At 44.4% G+C, this 25,084-nt stretch overlaps 1 protein-coding gene across 2 annotated transcripts in view; it reads left to right on the forward strand.

The window, feature by feature from the left end:
* The window catches only part of Cfap54 (cilia and flagella associated protein 54), a 270,869-nt gene that overhangs the window by 229,951 nt on the left and 15,834 nt on the right, over positions 1–25,084 (forward strand). The window contains exons 65-67 of one of the 2 annotated variants that reach the window (XM_087901949.1): positions 7,291–7,397; positions 12,193–12,334; positions 19,721–19,795. In XM_087901949.1, the coding sequence (XP_087758075.1) occupies positions 7,291–7,397; positions 12,193–12,334; positions 19,721–19,795 (324 nt within the window). Of the gene's footprint in view, positions 1–7,290; positions 7,398–12,192; positions 12,335–19,720; positions 19,796–25,084 lie in introns of those variants that run through there. The other variant, XR_015736721.1, reaches the window with a different exon arrangement.

A 25,084-nucleotide genomic window follows, 5' to 3' on the forward strand; every position in this document is an offset into this window, starting at 1 on the left:
AGACACAAGCCAAAAAAGCACACATCACATATCAGTAAAAACTTAGGCTTTGTGAGAATTTTGCTTTGTGATAAATGTTGTTAAAGACAAAATTTCCTAGATTGGTCATCATGTATCACAACGTATTACTTGAAGGAAACCCAACCAAAAATACAAGTTCAAAGGTTTTGAGGGTTTCAGTTAGAAAACAAAATGTTTATCTAAGCACTAGTCTTTTAAAATTAAAAGTTGTTCATGTCACCAGATTGGAAAGCGACTGTATCCTGTCAGTCACTGGGAGGGCAGACTAGTGCAGGATGGCCTGGGTGTCCCTGTGTTGATGTCAGGTGACAGAAACCAGCCTCCAGGAATCAGGTGCTGAGCCCTCAGCTCTGACATCTCCAGGGTAAAAGATGTCATCCATAAACAGCCGTGTCTGACCCCGAACAAGGCCTCCAGAGTCTGAGATGAGGAAGTTAGAAGCAGAGTCCCAACCATAAATTCTGATTTAAGATGATTAATTTTTCTCAAGGCACAGGAGAACAGACCGAGCACTTTCCCACTCTTTCTCTTGACTTGGTCCATCCACAACAGCGAATGTACATATATGTCTGTGCATGTCACACAATAAAAGATGTAGTAACTGTCAAAAAATAGCACGAAGAAACATTTCCTTAGATGACTACATCCTTGCAGATCCTAAATTCCTACCTTTTGGGAAGATATTTCCGGCAGTTGCTCAATTCTTTTAGATATCAGTGTTTCTCTGCATCCACTTACTCATTGTTTTTGCATGTGAATGTAGAGGTGGGAGTCAGGTAATTAACCTCTGAGACTCAGCGCACTGATGGTAACCGCACTGAGCACTGTGCCCAGCTGGGTGCGTGGAAGCAATTTTGTTCCCCTTAGCTTGACAGCAACTATAGGAGATAGGAGAGATCACTAACCCCATTTCACAGAAGAAAAGACGGAGGCCAAGAATGGAGGGCTTCCAGGTGACAAGGACACCGATTGGAACCATCTGTCTCTAGAGTATATCAGCCTAAGTAAGCAAGACACCACATTTAGTTCTTGGACGATGTCTACAGATACTCTGATCTCAGGCAAGATGGATGAAATCTCATCTCTTACTTAGCCCTACAGGGACTATAAAGGGTATTTGCAGGCCATGGTAAATTCATGTCACCGCATCCACTCTTGTTTACTGACTACTTAGAAGCAGAAATGCCAGTAGGAGCCAAGGATGCTGGGGTCAGTAGAGTGGAAATCCCAGCATTTGAGAGATTTGATTTGGACAGGAAGCTTTTTTTTTTTTTAAGAATTCAGAGAGATAAGTTTCTCTAGGTAATGAACTTCAGAGCTAAGTTCAAGTTTGTAACTTAGAAAGTCTTAACTTCCTAAATACAGGAAGGAGAAATCAGACTATCCTATCTGAAAAAAATATATCTTTAGTAGAATATTGCAGAACCACACAAAAGTAACCTTTAGATTTTGTTACAAAGTAAGTAACTCTCAAACTATTTCAGTATCTTGTAGAGATAGAAACTAAATGGCCACTAAGGACATAAATCTAAAAAAAACCTCTCAGGTTGAAGAATTGTTGCTTTCAGTAAGACACACAACCATATCTCAGCTATAAAAACATGTAGTCAGAGCCAGAGGTTTTATTACTTAGATTTGTCTCAAGGTTATACCTGAGAGCCTTGGTTTTTATCCTGCCTCATCTTCCTGCCCTGGCTTTTAGTAATCAGGGTTCCACTTTGCGGTTCCGATGGGGTCTGACTTGCGTTTATAAGGTGATTAGCTTCAAGGTATGCGTTCAGCAGGAATGCTGAGTGGCAAAGGTGTGGTAGGTAGTTTATTATCAACTTGATCAAAGCTAGTCATTTGGGAAGAGGGGATGTCCTTTGAGGAATTACCACCATTAGATTGTCCTGGAAGCAAGTCTGTGGGGGTATTTTATTTTGATTACTGATTAATGTGGGTGGGCCCAATTCACTGTGACTGGTGCCACCCTTAGCCAGATGGTTCTGGGATATAAGTAAGCAGGCTGAGCATGCTGCAGAGGACAGATCAGTAAGGGGTACTGCTGACTTATAACCAGAGGCCTCTTTTCATCAGTTCCTGCCTCGCAAGTCCCAGCTTGCATTCCTGCCCTGGCTTCCCTCAATGATAGAGTATGGTCTTGTAGTATAAGCCAGGTAAGCCCAAGTTTCTTTCAGTCATGGTACTTATCATGGCATCAGAAAGCCAAATAGGACAAATGGAAGGATGACTAACCGTTTTACGGGCATTAAGACCTAATTTGGTCTCCTCCATTGCCTCAAAGGCCATTGTGTTCTATGTGACTTTACAGTCCATGGCCTGGTATCTCCAGTCCACAGAAAATGCAGACAGATAAGCATGACTGTATTCAGGAAGTCTGATCAGGCAAAACACTGAACGTTGGGCAGAAAGGCTCCATCTGACTAGTGAGAACAACTTTGGACAGAAATGAACCCTCAAGTTACTTAATTAGTAATATATTAATTACTAATGCTTGCCCCATGGCTTGTGGGCAAGAGATGTGGAGCCATGTTCCTTCTTGAGCCTTTATAGCTTTAACAATATTCTTCCTAGGCTGTGTCTTCAAGACCAGCGCAGTCCAGCAGGATAGCAAGGTGGGAGCTAGGCTTTCTATAGTTAGTGCCTGGAGAGTTACAGGAGTAATATGATTGCCCAGAACTTTCCTCTCAGTTGTCACTTGATTTGGAGTCTTGATTGAACTGGATCCCAGTATTCCTACAGATGTAGGTATGTACTGTGAGCCAGTAGTATACTAGGTGTATACTAACTATAGCTGCTGTGTGTATTATAAGCCTATCACAAGGAATGGGGTTGTTGTATCTACAGTTTATTAACAAAGAGGCAGAGACTTATGTTTAAACAACTTGCTCAAGATCACAAAGACACTAAGCGGGAGAGATATGGGATAGACACACTGCTCCATGCTCATTGTGACCACGAGTGTGTTTAGGATGGGATGATGGGATGTTCTGACCTCACACTGTCATTTACCCACTGACTTCAGCAGTCTGTACCAAGCTCAGGTGGAAAAAGCTTTGAACCTGCATGCAAGCTGCAGAAGGCTGCTGGAACAAATAGGAAGAAAGACTTCGACATGAATCTGAAGTGTGCATCCAATATAAACCTTTTCCTTCACACGCTTTAGGGAACGTCTTAGGGTTCCTACTGCTGTTTGAAAGGAAAACATTTGATTGGAGTGGCTCATTTACAGTTCAGAGGTTGAGTCCATTATCATCATGGGAGGAAACAAGGCAGCATGTAGGCACTTGTGGTGCTGGAGAAGGAGCTGAGAGTGGAGAAGGAGCTACATCTGCAGGCAACAGGAATCAGTCTGTTTCACTGGGTGTAGCTTGAGCATAGGAGACCTCAATGCCCACCTCCAGAGTGATACACTTTCTCCAATAAGATTACACTTTCTCCAACAAGGCCAAATTTCCCATTAGTGACCCTCTTTTGGGGGGCCATTTTCTTCCAAACCACTACGGGGAACTTCACTGACCCCGAGCAGACATGATGGAAAGTTCAGAGACATGATGATGTCAACTGGACAGATAATGAAAAAAATTGCTCCAAAGTACAAGATAATATTCCTGACCTCAAGAATCTTAAACTATCCTCCTGGAGTCAAGTAAGTGTTATCACTTACAAAGCAAGAACAGACAGCATAAGACAATGTGTGGCCTTGGCCAAATCTCTCGGGGAGATTTCATCATTTTATGAAAAATATTTTGCCACATCTCACATAAAATACATAATTTAACACATGGCAAGAATTCCTTCGCTATCTCTGGCAAGCTCACAGTGCTATTGAGAAATGACTCCATCTCCTCTGCGCTCTCCTCTCTTCCCCTCCCATCCATTTCTATTTTCAGAGTGGTTATTACGATATTTTTATCACAGTGTGCTTCAGGGGGCTTCAGAAACTTTTGTCAACTCGCACTTAGACTCTCTTGCTTACATGTTAAATACTTTATTAACATACATTAATATTTGCTAATAAATGAATATATTAATTATATATTAAATGATTTTTAAATAAATTCATATATATTTGTATTTGTCTGTTCATTAAAAGAGATTAATGAATCAAAAAGGTGGTGAAATTTTTTTTAACTTAATCAGCGTTGTCAATGCATAATGTCAAGCATGCATTCACAAATGATTTGGAGTTCTGTTTATATTTGCACTGATATTTTAAAATTTAAAAAAACAATGGGTCTAGAGAGACGGTGCCATTGGCAAAGTGTTTTGTTTGTTGTGTACACATGAAGACCTGAGCACCCACCTAAGAAACAAAATCCCAGTGTGATGACGAGCACCTACACGGGAGGATGTCTGAGCTAGTCCAGCTGGCAAGACGTAAGGTCGGTGACAGACTATCTCAAAACACGAGGTGACTAACAACTGAGGAAGACAGCCAATGTCAGCCTCTGGCTTCCACACGCATGTATACATGCATGCACAAACATCTGCACACCAATATACACATGAACATGTACGAATGCATGTACCTCTCCCTTCCACAGACAGACAGACAGACAGACAGACAGACAGACAGACACACACACACACACACACACACACACACACACACACAGTGTCCTCCCGTCTGTGTACTTTTCAGCTAACGTTTGAGAACTCCAGATCAACACCACTTACTGTCGCCTTCTATGAGCTCTCTGCTTTATTCCACATGAGTGAGGCCACGCGGTGTTTGTGTTTCTGCATCTGGCTTGTCTTACTTCGCGTTCTGTCTTCTAGGTTCACTCCCATCCCACACTTCGGTATTTTCATTCTAAAGTCCTCATGATGTCCTATTTTGAATGTGTTTTATCTCCTCATTCACGGTTGATTCCACATCTTAGCTGCCGAGGACGGTGCTACACTCACACCAGAGTGCAGCTGTTGCCTTGATTGACTGGTTGTCTTGCCTTTGGATGTATACCCAACGAGCTTCTGAGCCTTTTCTGTGATCCTGGATGCTCTGGGATCTTTCTTCAGTCCCATGCATGATGAAACTTTACACGGTGCCTTGGTATCTTCTCCCACCCATTCCGCTGGATATTGACGGCACTCCTTTCAGCTTGGAACATCACATTTTCCATCCCCAGAGATTTCATCTGTATCAGGGTCTTTCCTCTGGCTATCTCTGTATATTCTTGAATGTCTGTTATTCAGATAGTGCACCTCAGAGGTTCAAAGTTGACTTTTCTTCTCCTTTTCTCCTCATTCTCTATGATTTGAATTTAGGATTGACTTTTGGGGGGTGACAGATTCATCTTTATGCTTCAAATAGTTCACAGCTTATTTGGCGATGACAATGTTCTTTTGTCCCTACCCTGTGTTCCTCATTCGCGTCGCCCCTTTCCACGGGCCTGTTGCCTCTCCCTCTGCAGGTCACTGGTAGTTTCTGCTGTTCCATCTTATGTCTGATCCTTTGAGGGCCTTTCTTCTGTAAGTTTTATTGCACTATTAATAAAAACCCAGAGACAAAAACTGGGGTTCAACTTGAAGGTCAGGAAAGCAAAAAAGCCAGCCACTGGCTCTTACTTCAACCTCAGTTGGAAACCCTGCGTCCAGGAATCTCAGAATGAGACTGTGTCTGCGAGCTGTCTCCTCCCGTTTTATATTCCTCTCTAGCGCTGGGATTAAAGGCGTCCACCACTACCGCCTGGCTCTGTGGCAAACTGTGTCACTACTGGGATTAAAGGTCTGTGTCACCTGGTCTGTAAGGCTGACCAGTGTGGCTTTTATTCTCTGAGCTTCAGGCAAGCTTTATTTATTAAAATACAAATGAAATATCAGTACAGTTTTGGTTTGGAGAAGCACTGAAAACACACGGTGCCAGGCTTATTGATGTATAGGCTTCCTAATAGGATAACTGGAGGGAGAGCCAGCAGTCCACTGGTGGGTGCTGAAATGCCAGTGTCCGTGAGTCTTTTCTCTTTAACTGGTCAACGATCCCAGAGAGAATACGCGAATACATTTCAGCCTGCTGCAGCCGAGTGCATAGATATCTCACATTCATAATGCAGTAATTCTGATATTTCCCCCAGCACCTGGCCTCCAGAACTAAAGCCACAAATACAGAAGGTCTGATTTAACTTTTGCAGAGCGCAGAGTTGGGGAGAGGGGTCACCCAGGAATAGTGTCTCAGGAAATGCAGAATTGCCCCACTTGGGCAAGGAAGGGACCCGGTGAGAGCTGTTGGCGCGCTTTGGTTTGCAGTCCCATCTGCTCTCGCCATCTCAGCGGCCTGGCCCTCTAAGGCTGGAGCTTTCCCCATTCTAGGTTATGCCTGATGCTGGCAAACTCTGTGAAGACACTCAGGGCACACACACCCCCTTCTTCTGAATCTCCCGAATGCTTTCTGTTCTTCAAAATGCTGCCAAACCCCATCTCTTTTACTCCCTTTCCTTTTCGTCTTTGCGAAGCTACAGCTTAAAGCTAACCCTCCCGTCTCCACTTTGACTTGCATGGAAGTGGAGGTCCGTGCATGGGCCTGGCTAGTCTGGGCTTCTGCTTTCTAACCTCGAAAGTGAAGGGAGAGTCTGTGACTCTCACAATCTGTGAGTCTGCAGCTGTTCATAGAGGTAACATTGCATGGCGCGGACACTAAGAATTATCCAAATCCACGCAGCAGGGAAATTACTGGGGCACAAGTCACCTCCTCGTCTTAAAGAGGTTTATGACGCTGTGTGGGGTTGAAATAAATGGAGAAGCGAGGAGGAGGAGAGCATCGTAAATGGGTGTATGGGAGTGGGTAACCCAACTGTCAGGGAAGGTGCACCTATTGAGAAGGAACAGGAAACATTGTGTACCCACCAGGTAACCGTGCTTGTTGCAGAGAACCTGCAAAGACTGAAACTTAAATTTAACTGCAGTGCAAATCGCTACTTACTCCAAATAGCATGTATTTTCATGTAATTATATTTGTACATTTTTTTCTAGGCAGTGTGTTGTAGTTTTGAACTCATATGTAGTCTAGGATGGCTTGAGCTCTGAATTCCTGTGCCTCTGCTTCCCACAGTCCGGGATTCCAAGAATGTGTTACCATTATCAAATGAGCCAATTAGCCTTGTACAGCTTACATTCCTCTTCAAAGTGAATTGACAGAGGAAAAAACTCAATGATTTTCTACAAAGACACTCTTTAAAATACGGTGACCTTCTCAATAAGGAAGAGTGATGGGATTTCCAGGGATAGTTTTGACGCCTGTTCTTGTGTGCTCGTATTTTTCTTTAGGTTTTATTATTGTATGCATATAACTTGAAGCCCCTGAAGATTTTTGATGTTAAAGTGCCTACTGGAAACAGCCTGTGTGTTGGCACCTCCTGGGTTCCACTGAACAGGCAAGTAGACACCATTGTCAGGAAGCCATCTGGGGATGGTGATGGCTAAGAAATCAGTCCGAATAGTAAAGAAAGAAATTTCCGGAAGACAGAGAGGGAAAGCTTAGGGTCCATTTAGGAAGCTTGACCTCGGCTGGGTGGTGCTTTGCTGCCAATCTGAATGAGCACAGCTGTAGAGGGGCTCAGGGCCTAGTGTCAGAACATTGGTACTGCGCTTTTTGTAAGGTCTCAGGTTTATGGGTTCGAGACGGATACCAAGACAGATTCTTCTTTGAAGTAATAGATTCTTCAGGGAGTTATTAACTCTCATGAAAGACAGCACGGTGGGGACCCTGAGGAGGATCCAGGCCTGTGTGGGGTCCCTTCTTAGAGCATTCAGGGACACGGGAGAGGTCCTGTCATGTGATTGATGAGCAGCCCAGAGTATACACTTGCCTTTGCCACATCCCCTGAAGTGATGCCTCGTCGGAAAGGGCAAAGGTTTGCCCGCTCAGTCAATGCGTGTCTGTCACCCAGGTGTGGCATGTGGAGCTCCCCATTGCGCAGACTGCCTGATTAAACCTCCTTTGCAGACTCACAAGCAAACTCTTTTGGTACCTGCCATTTCGCTGTCCAGTATGTGTTCATAATAAAACCTTGGAAGAAGCTTGGATAGAAGGAACATGCGTCAACATAACAAAGGCTATATTCTACACGCTTACAGCCGATACTATACAAAATGGGAAAAACCATTCGATGCAATTCCCACCAAAATCAACAAGGCCAGGATGCGCATTGGTCTCTGAACCACAGCAATAAGACAAGAGCAGGAAACAAAGGGGAGGCCAATAGGAAGATAAGCCAGATTACCCTGTCTGCAAACAATATGATCTTGTGCAGAGGAGACCCTAAAGACTTGAGGAGAACCTTGAACTGATAAGCACTTTTAGCAGAAGATCAATGCTAGAGGTTGTCACAATACTAGATTTCAAGCCATATCATAGAGCCATGATAGCCACAGCATGGGTATCAGCACAGACAGACGTGAGAATCCGTGGAATAGAAGAGAGGACGCAGAATTAAGCCAAAGCAGCTGCAATCACCTGAGTTTTGGCAGAGATGCCAAAAGCATGTATTAGCGAAAAGGCAGCCTTCGGCAAATAGTCCGGGGAAAGTTCGATACGTGCATGAAGAAGAATGAAGCTAGGTCCACACACATCTCTTATCCTGGCTAAGAAATTGGAACTGATGAACGGCAGACTTGTCATAGGAGACCAGCAGAAGCGCTTCTGTGTGGAGGCGGCAGCAAGGGCTTTCTCAGAGAGACGCCAGTCACTCGGGAAATGACATCAAAAACTGCAGAGTGACACCGTGTGAAATTAGAAAGCTTTTACGTAGCAGTGGCGACAGTCAACAGAGCAAGGGACAGCCCACAGACAGAGCAGCTCCTTCAGAGCTGTGTGCTGGACGGAGGATTGGGAGCTAGAAATAACTCAGGAAACTAAGTATCCCCCAAGCAATCCAGTTAATTTAGGTTTAAAAATGGGGTGTGGGGGTGGCCGTTGGTTTGCTATGATGTTGCAAATTAAATCCAAAATCTCCTTTGTCTCCTTTTCTTCTGTAACAAACCACGTTTTATATTGTCCCCCAAATTAAACTGTTTAGCCAGGTCTAGTCATCTCGTTTCTTCAATCAAGAAAGATCTTTAATTATTTTGTTGTCGTTGTTAAATTTTGTTTACTTATTTTCTGTTTTCTTATCTTTTTTACCGAATCCCGTTTTGGGTTTAAAAGAAATGTTTTCACTTTGCTAGCTCATCTTCAACTCAATCGCCTACTACCCTGACACCTTCAGCCTCCATTTCCTGTAAGAGGGGGGTGATAGCCTCTCCATGCCTAGCTTCCTGGTGGTTGTTAGCCTCAAGCCTGACAATGGGTGAACAGGCCTTGGGAGGCTGACAGCTCAGGTGTGTCCTGAGCTCCCCGCCCCACCAGGCATCTGGTGAAAGCTGTGCGGACGGTGTCACACTCTGCCTGTCTGTCTCCCCGGAGAGCCCTGTTCATGCTCCATGGTTCTCTGATCTCGGGACTTCTTTGCCTTCTCATGAAAGAGAACAAAACAAGAGCTGTCTCCAAAGTTGACAGACCTCCAATTGTTTAGTCGATATTCCTCCTGCCCCGCTTTTTTTTCACCTTTAAATCGAAATGTTGGGGAACCTAAGCCCAGACCATATACCAGCATCCGAAGCCACAGAATCCGGGCATTTTGCATTTTCCTTATAAATCCTGAAACACTCCAGGTGTTCAATTTTCATTTTCCAGAACCACAAGACGAACGCAAAGATAAAACCTGCAGAGCAGAAAGGCACCAACGAGAGGTTTCTTTTAAAATTCTGATGAAATTAAATTTAATTTACAATTAAAATTCTTGTAAAGTGGCCAGGTTTGTGATCACCAGTAAGCCACTCAGACAGAGACGAGCCCTTGTCACTGAGTCGTCTCTGGGATGGCCTCGTCCCTGACCCAGGACAGTTTGTCTCGCTCGGGCTGGGTGGTGCTCTGTTCAGTGTCACCATTTGTCCACTCACTGAAGACAAGGCAAGAGTGACTGCAGCAGAGAAAATGGACAGAGAGAACTCGCCTGTCCTCATTCACCTCCTCATCTCCCAGGGAAAGATGTGTTCTAATTGTTTCTCTTACAGCCACAGAGAAAAACTGTGTTCTTGGAAATCTGCAAATCAAAGTTCCGGTTAGTTCTCGGTGGCCGTTACACCTTGGTGACCAGAATCAGGTTCTCTGGTCACTCTCCCTGCATGTCATCATCTTTCATCTTAATCTGTGTCTCTGCTTCCCACTGGGTCCTGTCCTCCAGCCCTGGCAGACTAGGAGAGCCCAGGCCTTAGGGACAACAGGACCTTGAGGAGCTCTCGGGGCTTAGGGAGAGTGGTAGATACTTGCCTGTGAGCTCAAGGCAGGAAGTCCAAAAGCTGGACCGGACATTGGCCTTGGGGACAGAGAGGTGAAGAGTGAGCAAGAGGGAAGCAAGGGCTGGCTGGAGAAGGAAGAGGTCAAACCGTTGGGCAGGCACAGTCAGGAGGACTGAACCTAATGAAGCCGTTCAGCATCACCTAATATTGCTGTTTTTCATTTAAGCAAGGTGAAAACCTAGGGAGACGTCAAACCCTCTTGACTGAGCAACAGGGTAGGAGTGCGCAAAGCCCAGCACAGTTTGCTGGGCACTGGGTCACTCTTAAGAGAGTGACGTATTCTGAGCATTTACTCTGAAGAAGGCATTGCCATCTTCAGGTTCAAGACAATCAGGAGCAACCTGCGACCCATTGTCAAGGGCTAGTTTATTCTTATTACAACCCTAAGTATGGTTCTTAGGGTACCACTCATTGGAGGTGCTGAGGGTTAAGTACAAGGCTTTGAACATGTGGGGCAAGCACTCTACGACAGGGATGTGCCCTCAGGTCTATGTGGCTTTTGAAATGACGTGAGAAGCCTTTCTCTGAGTATTCTAATGAAGAATGGGGCTTAGGATGCTTTCTTCCCTTTATGTTTTAAAGTTAAACATGTGCAGATACATTATTTCATCTTTAAAAATGCGCTGTGAATGGCATGAAATGAATTGTATTAGGCCAGCCAGGCCGTAGAGGAATCTCAGGGTAGGATGCTAACTGACTTGCAGGCTGGTCTAGGGAAAGAGGAAGGACCAAGACACTGGTCAGGTTCCCTGTGAAGGAGCTAAGTGTGACTCACCAAGTCCTGGCTCCAGTCTCTCTCTCCAGTACAATAGCTTTCCCAGTATGACTGGATAGTACTCTCTTCTTACCGGGCAAGTGGTCTAAGTAAACGTAATGACAAATCTTTACGTTTTAATTGTTACCCTTTGGCCGAAAAATATAGACACTATATATGAAGATTATCATATGTATGTGTGCGTGTGTATGTACTACCAATGAGAAAATCAAATTGTACTCCATGTTGAGAGTAGAGATAGCATGGAAGACTGGGAAGGTGAAGTTTGGGGTATACTCGTCTCCCATTCTGCTCTTTGGATCACTTCATTTTGCACAATAATGTGCCTCCTGCCCTGCGTGAAGATGTGCACACGCATTCTGTTCCTATAGGGCGGAGTCACTTAGAGCCATGCAGGTGGTCTCGCCTAGCTTCTTCTGACTACAAGCCCTTGATCTCCACTCTGCTGGTCTACACTGCCCTCAGAGGATCTCGTCTTCACCTTCACTGACCTTAAACCCTTGAAATTGTCCTTCTGTAGCATCATCACCAATGCTCCTGCCTCCTCTTTGGCTCTTGTTCACACACACACACACACACACACACACACACACACACACACACACACACCTCTGGAGTGTGCAGCCATTTACTGGCCTTCCAAATTCTTGCTAATTTGTCATAGCTTTTACCTTGAGTCAACTGGACAGCCATTCCATGTCATTCACGTCTATGTGAGAGTGACTCTTCTGTTGACTGACTGGAGTTTCCTTGCTCGTATATTTATTTTCATATTCAGAATAATTCAGAGGGATGTCTTCCTGTCATTCTGCCTTTACCCTATTGTAGTGCATATCAACCCAAGTGCATAAATAGATATAAACGTCACACGTGTGTTTCTTTGTTTGTGTTTGTTGAATGAAGAAATGATTGAATCGATGATATTTGGGGAATTCAGACACTTAACTTCTAAATAAGTAAAGGCTGAATTAATAAATCTTATTGATTCTAAAATCAACATCCCTCTTGACTTTTCAAATAAAATGAATATATATGTGTGTGTTTGCTATTTTTAGAGTCATCGCAATTCATGAGAAACTGTCTAATCTTGCACAAATAGCGGAGCTATCATTACCGTCAGTTCCAGAAGTTGCTTCGAATGAAAATATATATGAATCCGTAGAACCTGAAGAGAAAGCAGTTGATACAGACATGGAAGTAAGTAGATTGCTAAGTGACAGCCAAATGAACTTGCCACTGTGGGATGGATCTCATCCCACATCATTATTTAAGTTACATACTGTTTACTGTGTTTGAGCAGGACTATGTTACTAACTAATCTTGAGCTTCGCAGTTGTCTGACCTTCCATTTCCTTTACTTATGTTACCAGATATGGTCCAACTCTTGCATATATGAGTATTCACATGCACTCGCGTATGTGGGAGTATGTGTATGCATGTGGAAGCCACAGGTTGCTCTCAACTGCCATTCTTCAAGCTGCTGTCCACCTTGTTTCTCATGACAAGAGGCTTCACCGACACTGGAGCTCACCAACCAGGCTAAACTGGCTGGCCAATGAGCCCTGGGGATTGTCTGTTTCCACCTCCCAAGCACTGGGATTGCAAGCGTGGACCGCCATGATTGGCTCGTACATTTTTATTTTTACCATGAGTTCTGGGGCTCAAACTCAGGTCCCCATTGGTTCGAAGACAAACATTGGCCAAACACACAACCTCCTCAGCTCTGGCCCAACATACATCCTGTAGGGAAGAAAGGGGGCAGACCATACATTGTCCCTCACATTTTTATCATGCACTAACGTTTTGCTGGTCCAGTAAGTCTCATACTGTCGGTGCCAGTGATCTCATGCCTAGCTTAGAAGCAGGAAATGCAGAATAGCTCCCCAATGCTGCTAGCAGCAGGCAGCCATCATTTTTGTTTTCTTGTGTCAATTTTAGATGCTATTGATTTTCTGTTTGGATATTTTATGGTTTGGCAAATTTACCGCTCCCTTCTTCCCCATTTCTGCCTCCTCCTTCCCTTCTGAATGCCGACACATCACAGCGTGTATTGGAAACCATACCTAGTGTTTTTATTTTTATGATCCTGTAAAAAGTGCTAACAGCTGGGGCAGGAAGACCTTCGGCTGCTTCTTTTCTGGTATGTTTGGTTTCTTGTGACTAATTTTTTTTTTAATCCTTCACTGTTTCCCACTTACTGCATCCGAATTGTCAGGTGTTCGTCCAGAGATTTTTGACTAAAGAGCTCAAACTGATCACCTAGTGTCTCAGTCGCTTTTTCTTCCTGGGCTCCCCATCCTCCAGCTGTCTTTTCTACAAGGCTGTCCTCAGAGCCAGCTGGTGAGGCTGCGTCTGGCCCTCCCTGCTGCTCTCCTGATTGAGGCTGTGTCAGTCTGAGCCCCTTCCTTGCTTTTCTTCTCTGAAAGCCTGCAGGATCTTTGCTTTAGTATAGGAGATCGTTTGTTTCCTCAAGTAATTTGGCCAGGAATCTGTAACCAGTCATCCAACAATAAAACATCTTTAATTCACATAGAATAATATTTACATGGCTCTTCATTTTCTTATTTAGCTCATCTATAAGGTTTTAATGGATGAACGTGTAAAGATGAACAACCTTTCTGATTTTCAGAGGATATTTGTTGGCATTTTCCATCTCAATTTACTAGCAAAAATGAGTTTTCTTTTCTATTATTATGCAGGTTAGCAGCCCATCTGTACGGGAGGCTGTCAGGGGAGCCCAGGCAGCCTTTGTAAAATGCCACTCCCCAACATTTAAGTCCTCTGCTCTCTCTGCCAACATTTCTAAGGAGCAGATGTCTTAGAATTCAAGCTACGCATCCTTTTCGATGGCCTCAGATGTCGCCACGTGACTTCATCCTTTTCAGAGGCCTCAGATGTTCCCCATGCTTCCTATGCTTACTGATAAACGGAGTGCGGCATTAATCTCGCAATAGGTCAGAGAGCTCCCACTATCTCACACTCGGGAGATTTCGGAGCGAGATACAGATTATACATTTCTCTCACGAAGAGCACGTTGCCCTCTCATGCCTGCTTTCAAGAAGAACTCAGCTCTCTTGACTCGTCCTCGTCTTTGTAGTGCTCTCTCAATCAGCTCCCCAGTCACAAGCTTATCAGAGTGCCGTCTCTGAGACACAGCCTAGAATATTCTTTGCTTAAATTTCTCCTAGTACTTTTCTCCACGGTTAGTATATGGAAAATTGTTTCCTTCTGAATCTGCCTGTCCTTTTAGCTTTGATTGTCTGAGGCAGGAAAATGTCTACAATAAGAGGAAGGGCTCCAAACTGTGTTCTGCCTCTCTGCCCTACTACCCCGGTCAGACTCTTCATCCGTTTTCTAGGACTAATTTTCTTTTCATCTCTAAAATAAATAATCCTTTCACACAAAGACAGGCTGTTTGGACAGAGCCAGAGTTTCCAGGGTGACCCTGGTCAACGTAGGTAGAAAATTCATCATCAAAAGACAAATGTCTGAGTCAGGAGGTTGACTGTGAACATAAACAAGTCAGGAATAAATAGGGTCATGGGGGTAGGCGGAGGAATCCAGAGGACCTGTGTTGCCTTAGCGAAGGCCTGTATCTTGCCCTCATGTTCTGATTTGGTGTATGAGGGCCAAACACAGAGGAACCAGCCCTCTTCAATCTTGATATCTTCCTCAGTATTTTTAAATTTGTTTCCCTGGCTTAGTGCTTCCTTAGCATTAAAATATGTTTTAGGCATGTTTCAACTCCCATTGGCTCTGTACGTGAAAGAAAGAAAAGCTTCTATCACGAAATAGAAGGAATTGCATTTGCTTGGAGATGAATTGGCAGTGAATTAGTTCACTGCAATTATAAGAAATAGAAGTAACATATTTTTCTTTTTTTTCAACAGTATTAAGCAGCACTTTTAAAACACTAGATTCTGGTTCATATCAAATCTCATTGACTAAATTTGTCGTCATGGCAATTCTCGCTCCGAGCTAATTAGAAGCGAACTAGGGCACTTGACGAGATCAGTTCTTCTGGAATTGGACGGGGATTCATGGCTTCTAAGTGGGATATTTCTATTCCATATTATATATCGTTGGTAGGTTATAGAACTAAGGATATAAATCAAGTGCCTTTGGTTGCTATGCAGGGTGTTGGGTAGCTGTTGTGTTCATCCCTACGCCCTCCTTTGTCTTCCCTCAGGTCCTTCCTTTTTCTTTTATTGTTTCCTTTTCCAAAGTCCCTCAGGTCCAGAATAAGCCAGGGACTTTGGAACACAGATGTTAATTTAAGATAGATTAGGTCACGTGCTCGTTCAGTTCCAGTCCAGCTGGCCTTGGTGAACTCTCATTAGATCTAACCAGATTCTCTGAATGTGGCCGGATTCTCTGGATGTGGCTGGCCCAGAGTCTTTCTGAAAAGCCATTGACAATGACACTGGGACTTGTTTCCTCTGCATATACTGGATTTTTGGGATCCAGTCTGTTTGGATACTCACCTTCCTGGACCTGGAGGGAGGGGGGAGGAACTTGAACTTCCCACAGGGCAGAAAACCCTGACTACTCTTAGGGATGGAGAGGGAGGAGGAGAGGGAGTGGGGGAAGTGGGAGGGTGTTGGGAGGAGGGGCGGAAATAGAAACTTTTATAATTTAATAAACTTTAAAAAAAAAGATAGATTAGGGAGGCCAACCAGCAGGTGTTCTGGTCACTTCTAACAGGAACGGTGGCTCAGAATGACTGACTTCTATTGCCCCCACTTACAGCAAGCAGAACTGGCACATTACGACATGGGAAAGGACTCAGTTGTGGCTTAATTGGCAGAGTGCTTGCCTAGCGTGAACGAAGCCCTGGGTTCGTTCTCCAGCACACCATAAAACTGGCTGCGGTGGCTCATGCCTTTAATTCTAGCACTTGGGAAGCAAGGGTGAGAGGATCAGGAGTTCAAGGTCATCCTCCTCACCCACACAGTGAGTTGAGGGTAGCCTGAGCTACTGAGGGTAGCCTGAGCCACTGAACCTGTGTCTCAGCAAAACAAATCAACAAACAAAGGAGCAAAAGGTAGGAAAGATGTCTGCAAGCCGTGCTGATCTTAAGATGGAAACGCTTCATTTGGAGTGAGACTCTGTTGCTATAAGAAGCCTACTATATGTTTGTCAAAATACATAAGGTTGCTTCAGCAATAATTTATGGAATGCCTAAAGAGTATAAATGGATGAAAATTAGCATACTATTAAAAGTCCCAAATATAGAAGTACTGTGGCTACAGAAGCCGGGAGAGAAAAAAAGACACTCTGGTTTTAGCATTCTCTGTTCTTTCTGAGGAATCACGATTGGCAAGCATTTAGGGAACAGTAAGGCATATGTGGCAGAGCGTGTAGGTGAATCTGGAGGGCAGGGTGAGGGCAGAACAGCTCAGGCTGACCTCACCACACAGTGCTGGAGGAGGCCGTCTCCCTGGTCCCCCTCCCTGGACTGAGAGAGAGCTCCTGAGGCTGCTGGAGGAGGCTGTCTTCCCTGCCCCCCTCCCTGGACGGAGAGCTCCCCAGGTTAGCTGTCTTGTTCCTCCCTGATTCCTGCCCCACTGTGTGGCCTATAGAGGGCAGCCCATGGACAATGACCGGGTCAGTAGTGAATGACCTTGGCAATGTAAGGAAGGGCTGTGGGGAAGTCAGACTGGGTTTGGGGGATTTGGAGAGGGTTGTACCCCACTTGAACAGGCATCTTACCCTTCCCCATGATAATCGTGGTGAGAAACACAGGGAGCAGGGATTTGAAGGCAGGAAGCATTTCTCTCAGTGATGAGGATCCCGACTAAGTGTGAAGATTGACTTCAGGGTGTTGGACTTGCTCCCAGAGGTCCATCGAGTCTCAGAATTCATGGGGGTTTCCGTGGAGGGAAAAGGGCACAGCCTGGCTAGGGGTCGCTTCACCTCTCTCTGAGCCTTATCCAAGGGAAGCAGCACGCTCTCTCACCACTTTCTGTCAAGGAGTGCGGAGCTCAGTGTTTTCCCGCATCTGTGGTAGCAAGGTAACATGAGGGGCCCAAAACTCTGGCCTGAACGCCAGCCAACTCCACAGTGTGCGTATGTGGCATACCTCACAGCCAGAGCACTACAGCATCGCTGAGGCAAAATCCCCGTTTGATAGATGTTGAGGCAGGCACTAGAAGGCGTCTCTCAAGGAACCTGCTCCCTTCCTTCATCTGTCACCGAGATGACGAATGGCATAGGCGAAGCCATTTTCCTTGATGGCTCTTGATGAAACCATGGCAGTAAGCCATCATGACTGCTGCTGGACCCCTTATAAAGAGAAAGCATACTTTAGCAAGTCAAAAATCCAGTGAGACGCCCAAGTATATGAATAAACAGGTGTAGAAGCGTGCGCCCCTCTGGATGGAAATGTGGGCCAGAAACGAGAAGGCCATCAGGTGTAGTGGTCAGTGTTGGGTCCCCCACCCTTGCTCTGTCTCTTTTAGCCTTGTGAAGCTGACCTCAAGCATAGTGTGGATAGCTCCTAACCGACTATTCTTCCCCTCACAGCTCCCCAAGCCAGCTCACGTTCCAACAGTGGTCAGAGTTACGTTTTTTCATGCAATCTGTATCATTGTTTCCCTCCTACCTAATTTCCCAGAGTTTAAGCTTAGATCCCTTACTTTCATGTGAGCTGTTCGTCGTAAACAACCTATCTGTCAGCTCTCACACTTCCACAGTTGCTATGGAAGAAACCACACATCGGGTCCCCGTGTTCCTTGAATGCCCATCACTTTTGGCTCATGTACTCCGCCACACCCCTGCCTTTGCATCCATTTTCAACCACTTCAAATTCTTCTTCTCTGTTTTGGCTTGTCTGTTTTTGTTTTTTAACCTCATTCTTTCATGATTTCATTGTATCTTTATGTAAGCGTACACAATTATATGTTAATATAATGTTCACATGATATATATAACATCTTTTCCCCCGTTTTTTCTACCATCGCTTTTCTCCTCCCACCAACACCTCCTCCTTCTCAAGGAGGCCCCTCCCACTTCCATGGGGCTTTGTCTGTGGTGGCTATGTTTAACTGGGATTGTCTGCATGAACATGGGTAGGGGTAATGGGTGGAATGGCTGAGGGCACGTGGCTGTGAGGACTCAGGGTTAAGTGGGCATCTGTGTTCCCCCTTCCAGGGCTCCGGGAATGTCAGGGAAGAGGGGGCAGGAAGAAGATATGGACTGGAGGGATAAGAGGGAGGCCCATGAAAAGCTGCCTTCTTAACAGGACGTGACTGTGACACCCATGTACTCAAAACAGCAGTGTCTACCTGCACAAAATCTTTGTAAGACAGGCCCAGTAGCATTCCACCATGGAGCGGGGTGGGGGTCTTATGATTCCCCTGCCTCCCTGAAGAGATACAGGCAATTAACAGTTCCAGGGGAAGGGGAAACCGTATTGTGTTCCTCAGTGGTGTGGCTAGTGAGCTGCCCCTTCTACTCTTTCAGGGCACAGGGCACACGAGCTCTCTTCTGTAAGTGCTCCTTAGTCATTGCACTACGGGTTGCTCTCCCACCCCGAGGATCCTACCACACGTCATCACTACTCGTGCCCTGACAGAGGCTATTTGCTGTTTCCTTTTCTTGTGCACCTAGTCTTCTCCCTAAAATCTGTGAGACCGGGGTCTATTTCTTCACCTTTGTATCCCACAGCACCCAGCAGACTGTCTTGGATATATTTGTAAAGTTTAAGAATTAGCTTTAGTTCTTTTCTTATTTTTTTCTTAGCTCTAATTGAACCATTTCTATGTATGTGCATTTATTTTTGTATATGCATTTATTAAAGCTATTAAAATTGATTTAGAATTCCAAGGTCTATTATCATTTGATTTTTATTTTAAATCTCGCAGACACCCTCTCTCGCGTCTGCCTCTGCCTCAGCTCACGTCACTAACCCAGACGCTGCCTTCTCTACCTCCACATCTTACCCCGTGGCTCACATGGCCGCCACTGCTCTAGTAGGGTTGTGTTTCCTTCACGAAGTCTCAATGTTAGCGAGTCTGGTTGTGTCAGCCTTACCTGTGGTGAGGTCATCTGAGGTCAGATGTCCACACACAAAAACCATTGCATCCCTACAGTCAGGCTACGCCAGGCCATCAGCAAACGGTGTCTACACGCTGTTGCCTCTTTCCTCTCTCGTTACCCTTTCGATTCGGTTCCCAACTGCCACCATTCTTTTCTACTGAAACTTCTCACCTCTAGCCCCTGAGATCTGCATCTCTTCATCCTGAGGATTTCTCCTTGATGAAAAAGTCGTCTCCCCAAATCTTACTTTGGTGTAACTATTGTGCTTATCATTCCTCTGCAGACTGTGCAGCTCCACAGTAAATGTCCAGGGAAAGAGTATACTATAGCCATAGACAACCATGGTTAAGCACAACGCTTATGTTCTGGCTACCTTGTATGCTTTCAAGGAACCTAGATGACCTGAGCAAATAACTTTAGTTCTCTCTTTCACAGCTTGGAATTCAGGGTTGAGTGACATAAAAAAAGATCAAAATTAGTTAATAATCACTATGACCTACTTTCTCAATGACACCAGAATCACTGTTATATCTTTCTTTCCAGAACATGATCCTCGAATGTTGCTCTGAAATAATGACTCTGTTTTCTGTCGATAGAGAGCCAACACCGCTCACCGAGGTATGTGCCTGTCCTCTGAGACTCTCTGGGTTCATTCGTTCACCATTTTGCTGTGTTAATGGAGACACAGTGTGTGTATCCAACCAGAGGACCTCGCTGCCTTAATTCATGTGAAAAGTACTTATAATGGCATATTACTTTGGTTAAAAGTGTTCTTTGCTAGAAAACTTCAGCTAGTGCAGAAAATTATAAAGAGAACTTAAAAGAACTCGCTTCATAGCCACCATGCCATGAAAATCCCGTTAGCATTTGGAGAATATCTAGAAATATGTGTATGCACAAATTTAGAATTTTTTGGATCCATGACTCAACTTTACATGCATCATGAAACTTGCTGTCTCCATGACCAATGTGGTTAGAAAGAAAATGGCCCCCATAGGCCCCATGTGGGTATGGTACTATTAGGAGGTGTGACCTCTGGGGGTGGCCTTAGAGGTCTCAGATATTCAAGCCATGCCCAGTGTGGCTGTCACTTCCTGCTGCCTGTGGATCCTCAGGTGTAGAACTCTCAACTCCTTCTCCAGCACCATGTCCGCTGCTGCCATGCTTTCTGCCATGATGACAATGGACTAAACCTCTGACCTGTAAGCATGCATAAAAGAGCCCAATACAAGCAATTGCTTGAACCTGGGTCATTTAAGCACATTGATGTCATTGTCCTCGTTCATCATGTGTGAATGCTTCAGCTCCTGGTTAACTAATTTCAGGGTTTAGAATCTAAGCTTGTGTTTATAGTCTCAATGCTAGAGCAAGAAACGGAAACTTTACCTATGAATATAAACCACTCCTGAACCCGTAGGAGTTAGGCCAGTGTCCAGAATGGCACCACGGGATCCACGGGGCACAGGTTGTACCCATGGAAGAGATGGTGTCTTCTACTTGGATTTCACGCTTGACCTCTGCTGAGAGGCAGGCTTACCGAGCTGTGTGGGGCTGGGACATGGGGATTTGTGAGCTTGTCCCAGTAAGTCAGCTCTTGGACAGGCAAAGTTATAGGTGCTAATAGAACTTTTTTTTTTTGAGACAGTGTGTCATTCCGTGGCCTTGATGGTGGCCTTGAACTCTGAGAGAACCACTTGTTTCTGCCTCCTTAGTACCGGGAGATTAAAGGTATACACCACCATGTCGGGCTCTCTGAGCCATTTTTATCACTGGTATGAGGTTTTGTTATGCAAGATTTTTATTTTTTACTGAGCACACCTATTACAAGTTACCTTGGCTTGTATCCCCTCTTCCTAATTAAAATAAATATTGCTGTGCAAAGGTTGTAATAAAGAGACTTAGAAGAGCAAGGTGATAAAGAAGCCCATGCCAGCCTTCTTAGTGGATCACAGAGTAATGACAACTAGGTATGATTTAATGTCACACCACAGTAAAAAGCATTTTTTAATTGTCTGCACAGGTTTGAATTCTTAGTTTCCAAACTGTCAGATAGGATTCAGATATGATGCTAAAATTATCCCCTCTGTCTTGCTATAACTACGCAATCATGGGAGGATGAAGCCCCTTTTAGACAGCTTCCTGTCCATCATCAATTATTGACTGTCGACTGTTTGCAGGACATCGGTGTAGATTACCTTCTATAGCTGCAAGGCAATGCAGATGAAAGCACCTCTGGTCAGTTAAATCAACATTTTCCTATTTGTTCGCGTGGCACAAGGAAATTGGTCTAAATTACATACACCATGTGCATGAGAGTATGTAGATTTAACAGATCAGTATGTGATCATTTGTGCTGGCTACAGTCATACAGGATTGGTATGTGCAAGAGATTCATAGGTACAGCTTCTGGTTGGAAGAGACAGAACCTATTACATGCACAGGTTGGAAAATAGACTTTATTGTGTACTGTAGATATAAATAACTTTTCTTTCAGCTCAAAATTTTCAGCTAGACCTAGCATAAGTAACTTACAGTCACAATAATATTCATTGAATACCAATAAACCACTAGTAATCATAATAATATTGGTTCATATTTGTTGAGAACATAGTGTGTGCAAACATTGCTAAATGTTTTGAATACATACATTAGTGTGATGGTATTAATAAGGATGGCCCCTGTGGGTTCATATATTTGAATTCTTGGTCTACTTGACAGGGATTAGGAGGAACAGCCTTGTTGGAGTACATATAACCTTGCTGGAGAAGGTGTGTCACTGTGGGGGCAAGCTTTGGGATTTCAAATGCTCATGCCAGGCCCAGTTTATCCCCCTCTCTTCCTACTGCCTATGGGTCTGGATGTAGAACTCTCAGAATCTTTCTTTTGTACCATGTCTTCCTGCTGCTTCCTATGCCATGTTTTCTGCCACGCTGATAAAAGCTGTAGGCCAGCCCCAATTAATGTTTTTCTTTATAAGGGTTGCCATGGTCAGGTATTTCTTCATAGCAATAGAGCATTGACTGAGACAATTAGCTCATTTAATATTAGAAGAATCTTTTTGTTTTTCAAGACAGAGTTTCTCTTGTGTAGCCCTGGCTGTCCTGGAACTCACTCTGTATGTCAGACTGGCCTTGAACTCAGAGATTCACCTGCCTCTGCCTCTTAAGTACTGGAATTAAAGGCTTGCACTACAACCACCTGCCAAATTAGAAGACTCATATAGAGTTGATTGGCATTTTATTTATTTTTAAAGAGTTGTTTTATTTATCTATTTGTCTCTCTCTCTCTCTCTCTCTCTCTCTCTCTCTCTCTCTCTCTCTCTCTCTCTCTCTGTGTGTGTGTGTGTGTGTGTGTGTGTGTGTGTGTATGTCTGTGAACAGGGAAGTGGTTACCCCTTGGATGCCAGAAAAGGACATCAGATACCATGAAGGTGTAGTTACAGGCAGTTGTGAGCCACTGGATAAGGCTGATGAAAGCAAACTTCAGTCTTCTACAAGAGCAGCGAGTCCTCTGGCTCTCTCTCCAGGCCCTCCTGTTTTACTGGGGAAGAAATTCAGGCACAGGAAAACTAAGCAGCGGGATCAAGGTCAGGGTAGGAGTCAAGTTCATATTTCCTTTACTCCAAGGCCAGCAATGTATCTGTACCCATGAAATGTTGTTTTGGAACAGTGGGAAAAAGATGCCATTGGCAGTTGAGGAATGAAGCGAGAACTTAAAAGATGCTGGGGTAGACTAAGAAGGGTTGAGACGGAAGGCAGAGTGCTAGAGGGAGGTACAGAGACCAAACAGGGTGTTGAGAGAGGAATAAGCATGAAGGAAAGGGGACAGGAATAGTAGAGGCTGTCTCTAAGGACATAAGATTTGTCGGGACAGAGAAGCTGGGAGCAGAAAGCTCGAGGACTCTTCAGTGATCAAGATGGGGAAGAGGGTGACCAGGAAGTCTAATTGGAGGGGGTGGGTAACATGGGGGCAGCTCACCCGGTGGTTTTAATTATCCCAGTGAAATGGAACAAGTACTTGCTGCTGAAATGAGTCAGGTGGACTGGGGATACCATCTTTTAAAAGAGAGGAAAGGATCTGATACTTGCTGTGGGATAATACTCTTGTACACTGTAAAGATTTGTCACTTGTATTAGTTTAATAAAGTGCTGATTGGCCTGCAGTCATGCAGGAAGTATAGACTAAGAGAATTCTGGGAAAAGGAAAGGCCAGATGCAGTCACCAGTCAGACACAGAGGAAGCAAGGTGAGAATACCTCAATGATGAAAGGTACCAAGCCATGTGTCTAAACATAGACAAGAATTATGGGTTAATTTAAGTTGTAAGAGCTAGCTAATAATCAGCCCGAGCTAACAGGTCAAACAGTTTATACCTAATATAATCTCCTGTGTGTTTCTTTGGAACTGAATGGCTGTGAGACCAGGTAGGACAGAAACTTCCATCTACAGGTCTTCACTATCATTGAGTTAAATGGCTGAAGAAGTTGGCTCAGCACAAACGAAAGGACTGAGGGCCACACCCAGTTTTAAGATTCCCAGTGTCTTGTGGTTCTGGTTATCTTGGCTTGATGTAAGAAATGACACCACTAGAAGTGTGCTTTTATTGGGTGAATGTGAGAGGGGAGCTGGTCCCCGATGGGGGACAGCAGTGGGACAGTGACGGCAGCTCTGATGCCATCCCATGGCCAGGAAAAGTGCCTCTCCTGTCCCCCAAGAAAGCACAGTTACTGTTGGACATACCTATTTCTTAAACTCTTAAATCAAAACAAAACAAAACCCAAACTTGTTTTCTTAAAAATATTTTTTATCTGACCTATACATCCTTAATGACAGTACAATTCTACCGACTTAGCCAGTATGACTGTATGCTTGATGGATGGATATTTTTTACATGGCTGAATTCCCTGTGCATATATTCAATTGTTTCTTATTGTTAAAAATAATTGTTTAGGGGCTCAGTGGCAGAAAGCTTACCTCGCATGGCTGAGGTCCAAGATTCAATCCACAGCACAACCAAAAATTAGTTTATGCTACATTTCTGATAGAATATTGGCATCAACCACGTGCTGAGGATTAATGGTTACATTCCACTCTGCCAGCGTCTTCAGTTTATCTAGTCGTTTGCTCTTTTTTTCTAATATATCTATTCCATCATGAAATGATGGGAACCTTATCTTCGTTCACAGCCTCTTCTGAGCCTTCACATGTCAGCTGAAATGATTGCTATAGCATGTCAACACATTGCTAGATTGTTGTGTAAAACGGGTAAATAGCATGTCCAACGTTTACTAGCTTAATGGGACTGTGGTCTTTCTTTTAAAAATTGTTTATATTGATTTATTCACATAAATGTGTGTGTGTGTGTGAGAGAGAGACAGAGACAGACAGAGAGAGAGGAAAAGAGAGAATGAGAAAAAGAGTAAGAGAGAGAGACAGACAGACAGAGACAGGTCGTGGATGGTTGACAGAGGACAACTTTTGAGAGGCAGCTTTGTCTTTCTACCACATGGATTTTGGGGACTCAATCTCAGGCCATCAGGTTCTGTGACAAGCACCTTTACCCACCGAGCCAGCTCGAAGCCTTGTCTTTCTTCATGTCCTTCCACAACAACCTTTGGCTTACACCTCTTGGCATGTGATAGTTTTTAATCAAACTAAGTCTGAATGACATACATCTCTATTAGTCTCCTATTGTAATACTGACTAGATCTAATACAGCAATATGGCTTCCTAGTGTGGTTTTATTTTGGGTGCTTTGTCCACTGTCCAGTCACAGCAGGTGGGGACAGTGACTAGGACAGGAATGAATAGTTTCAATTCATCTTCCAAGGACAGCCCTGAGAGCGCAGTCCTGTTCCTTCCGTGACCCTGGACATTGGGGTCATCAGTGCCGATCATTTGTTAATCA

This window comes from Myodes glareolus, chromosome 26 (genome assembly GCF_982192425.1).
Source record: "Myodes glareolus chromosome 26, mMyoGla1.1, whole genome shotgun sequence".
Lineage (NCBI taxonomy): Eukaryota > Metazoa > Chordata > Mammalia > Rodentia > Cricetidae > Myodes > Myodes glareolus.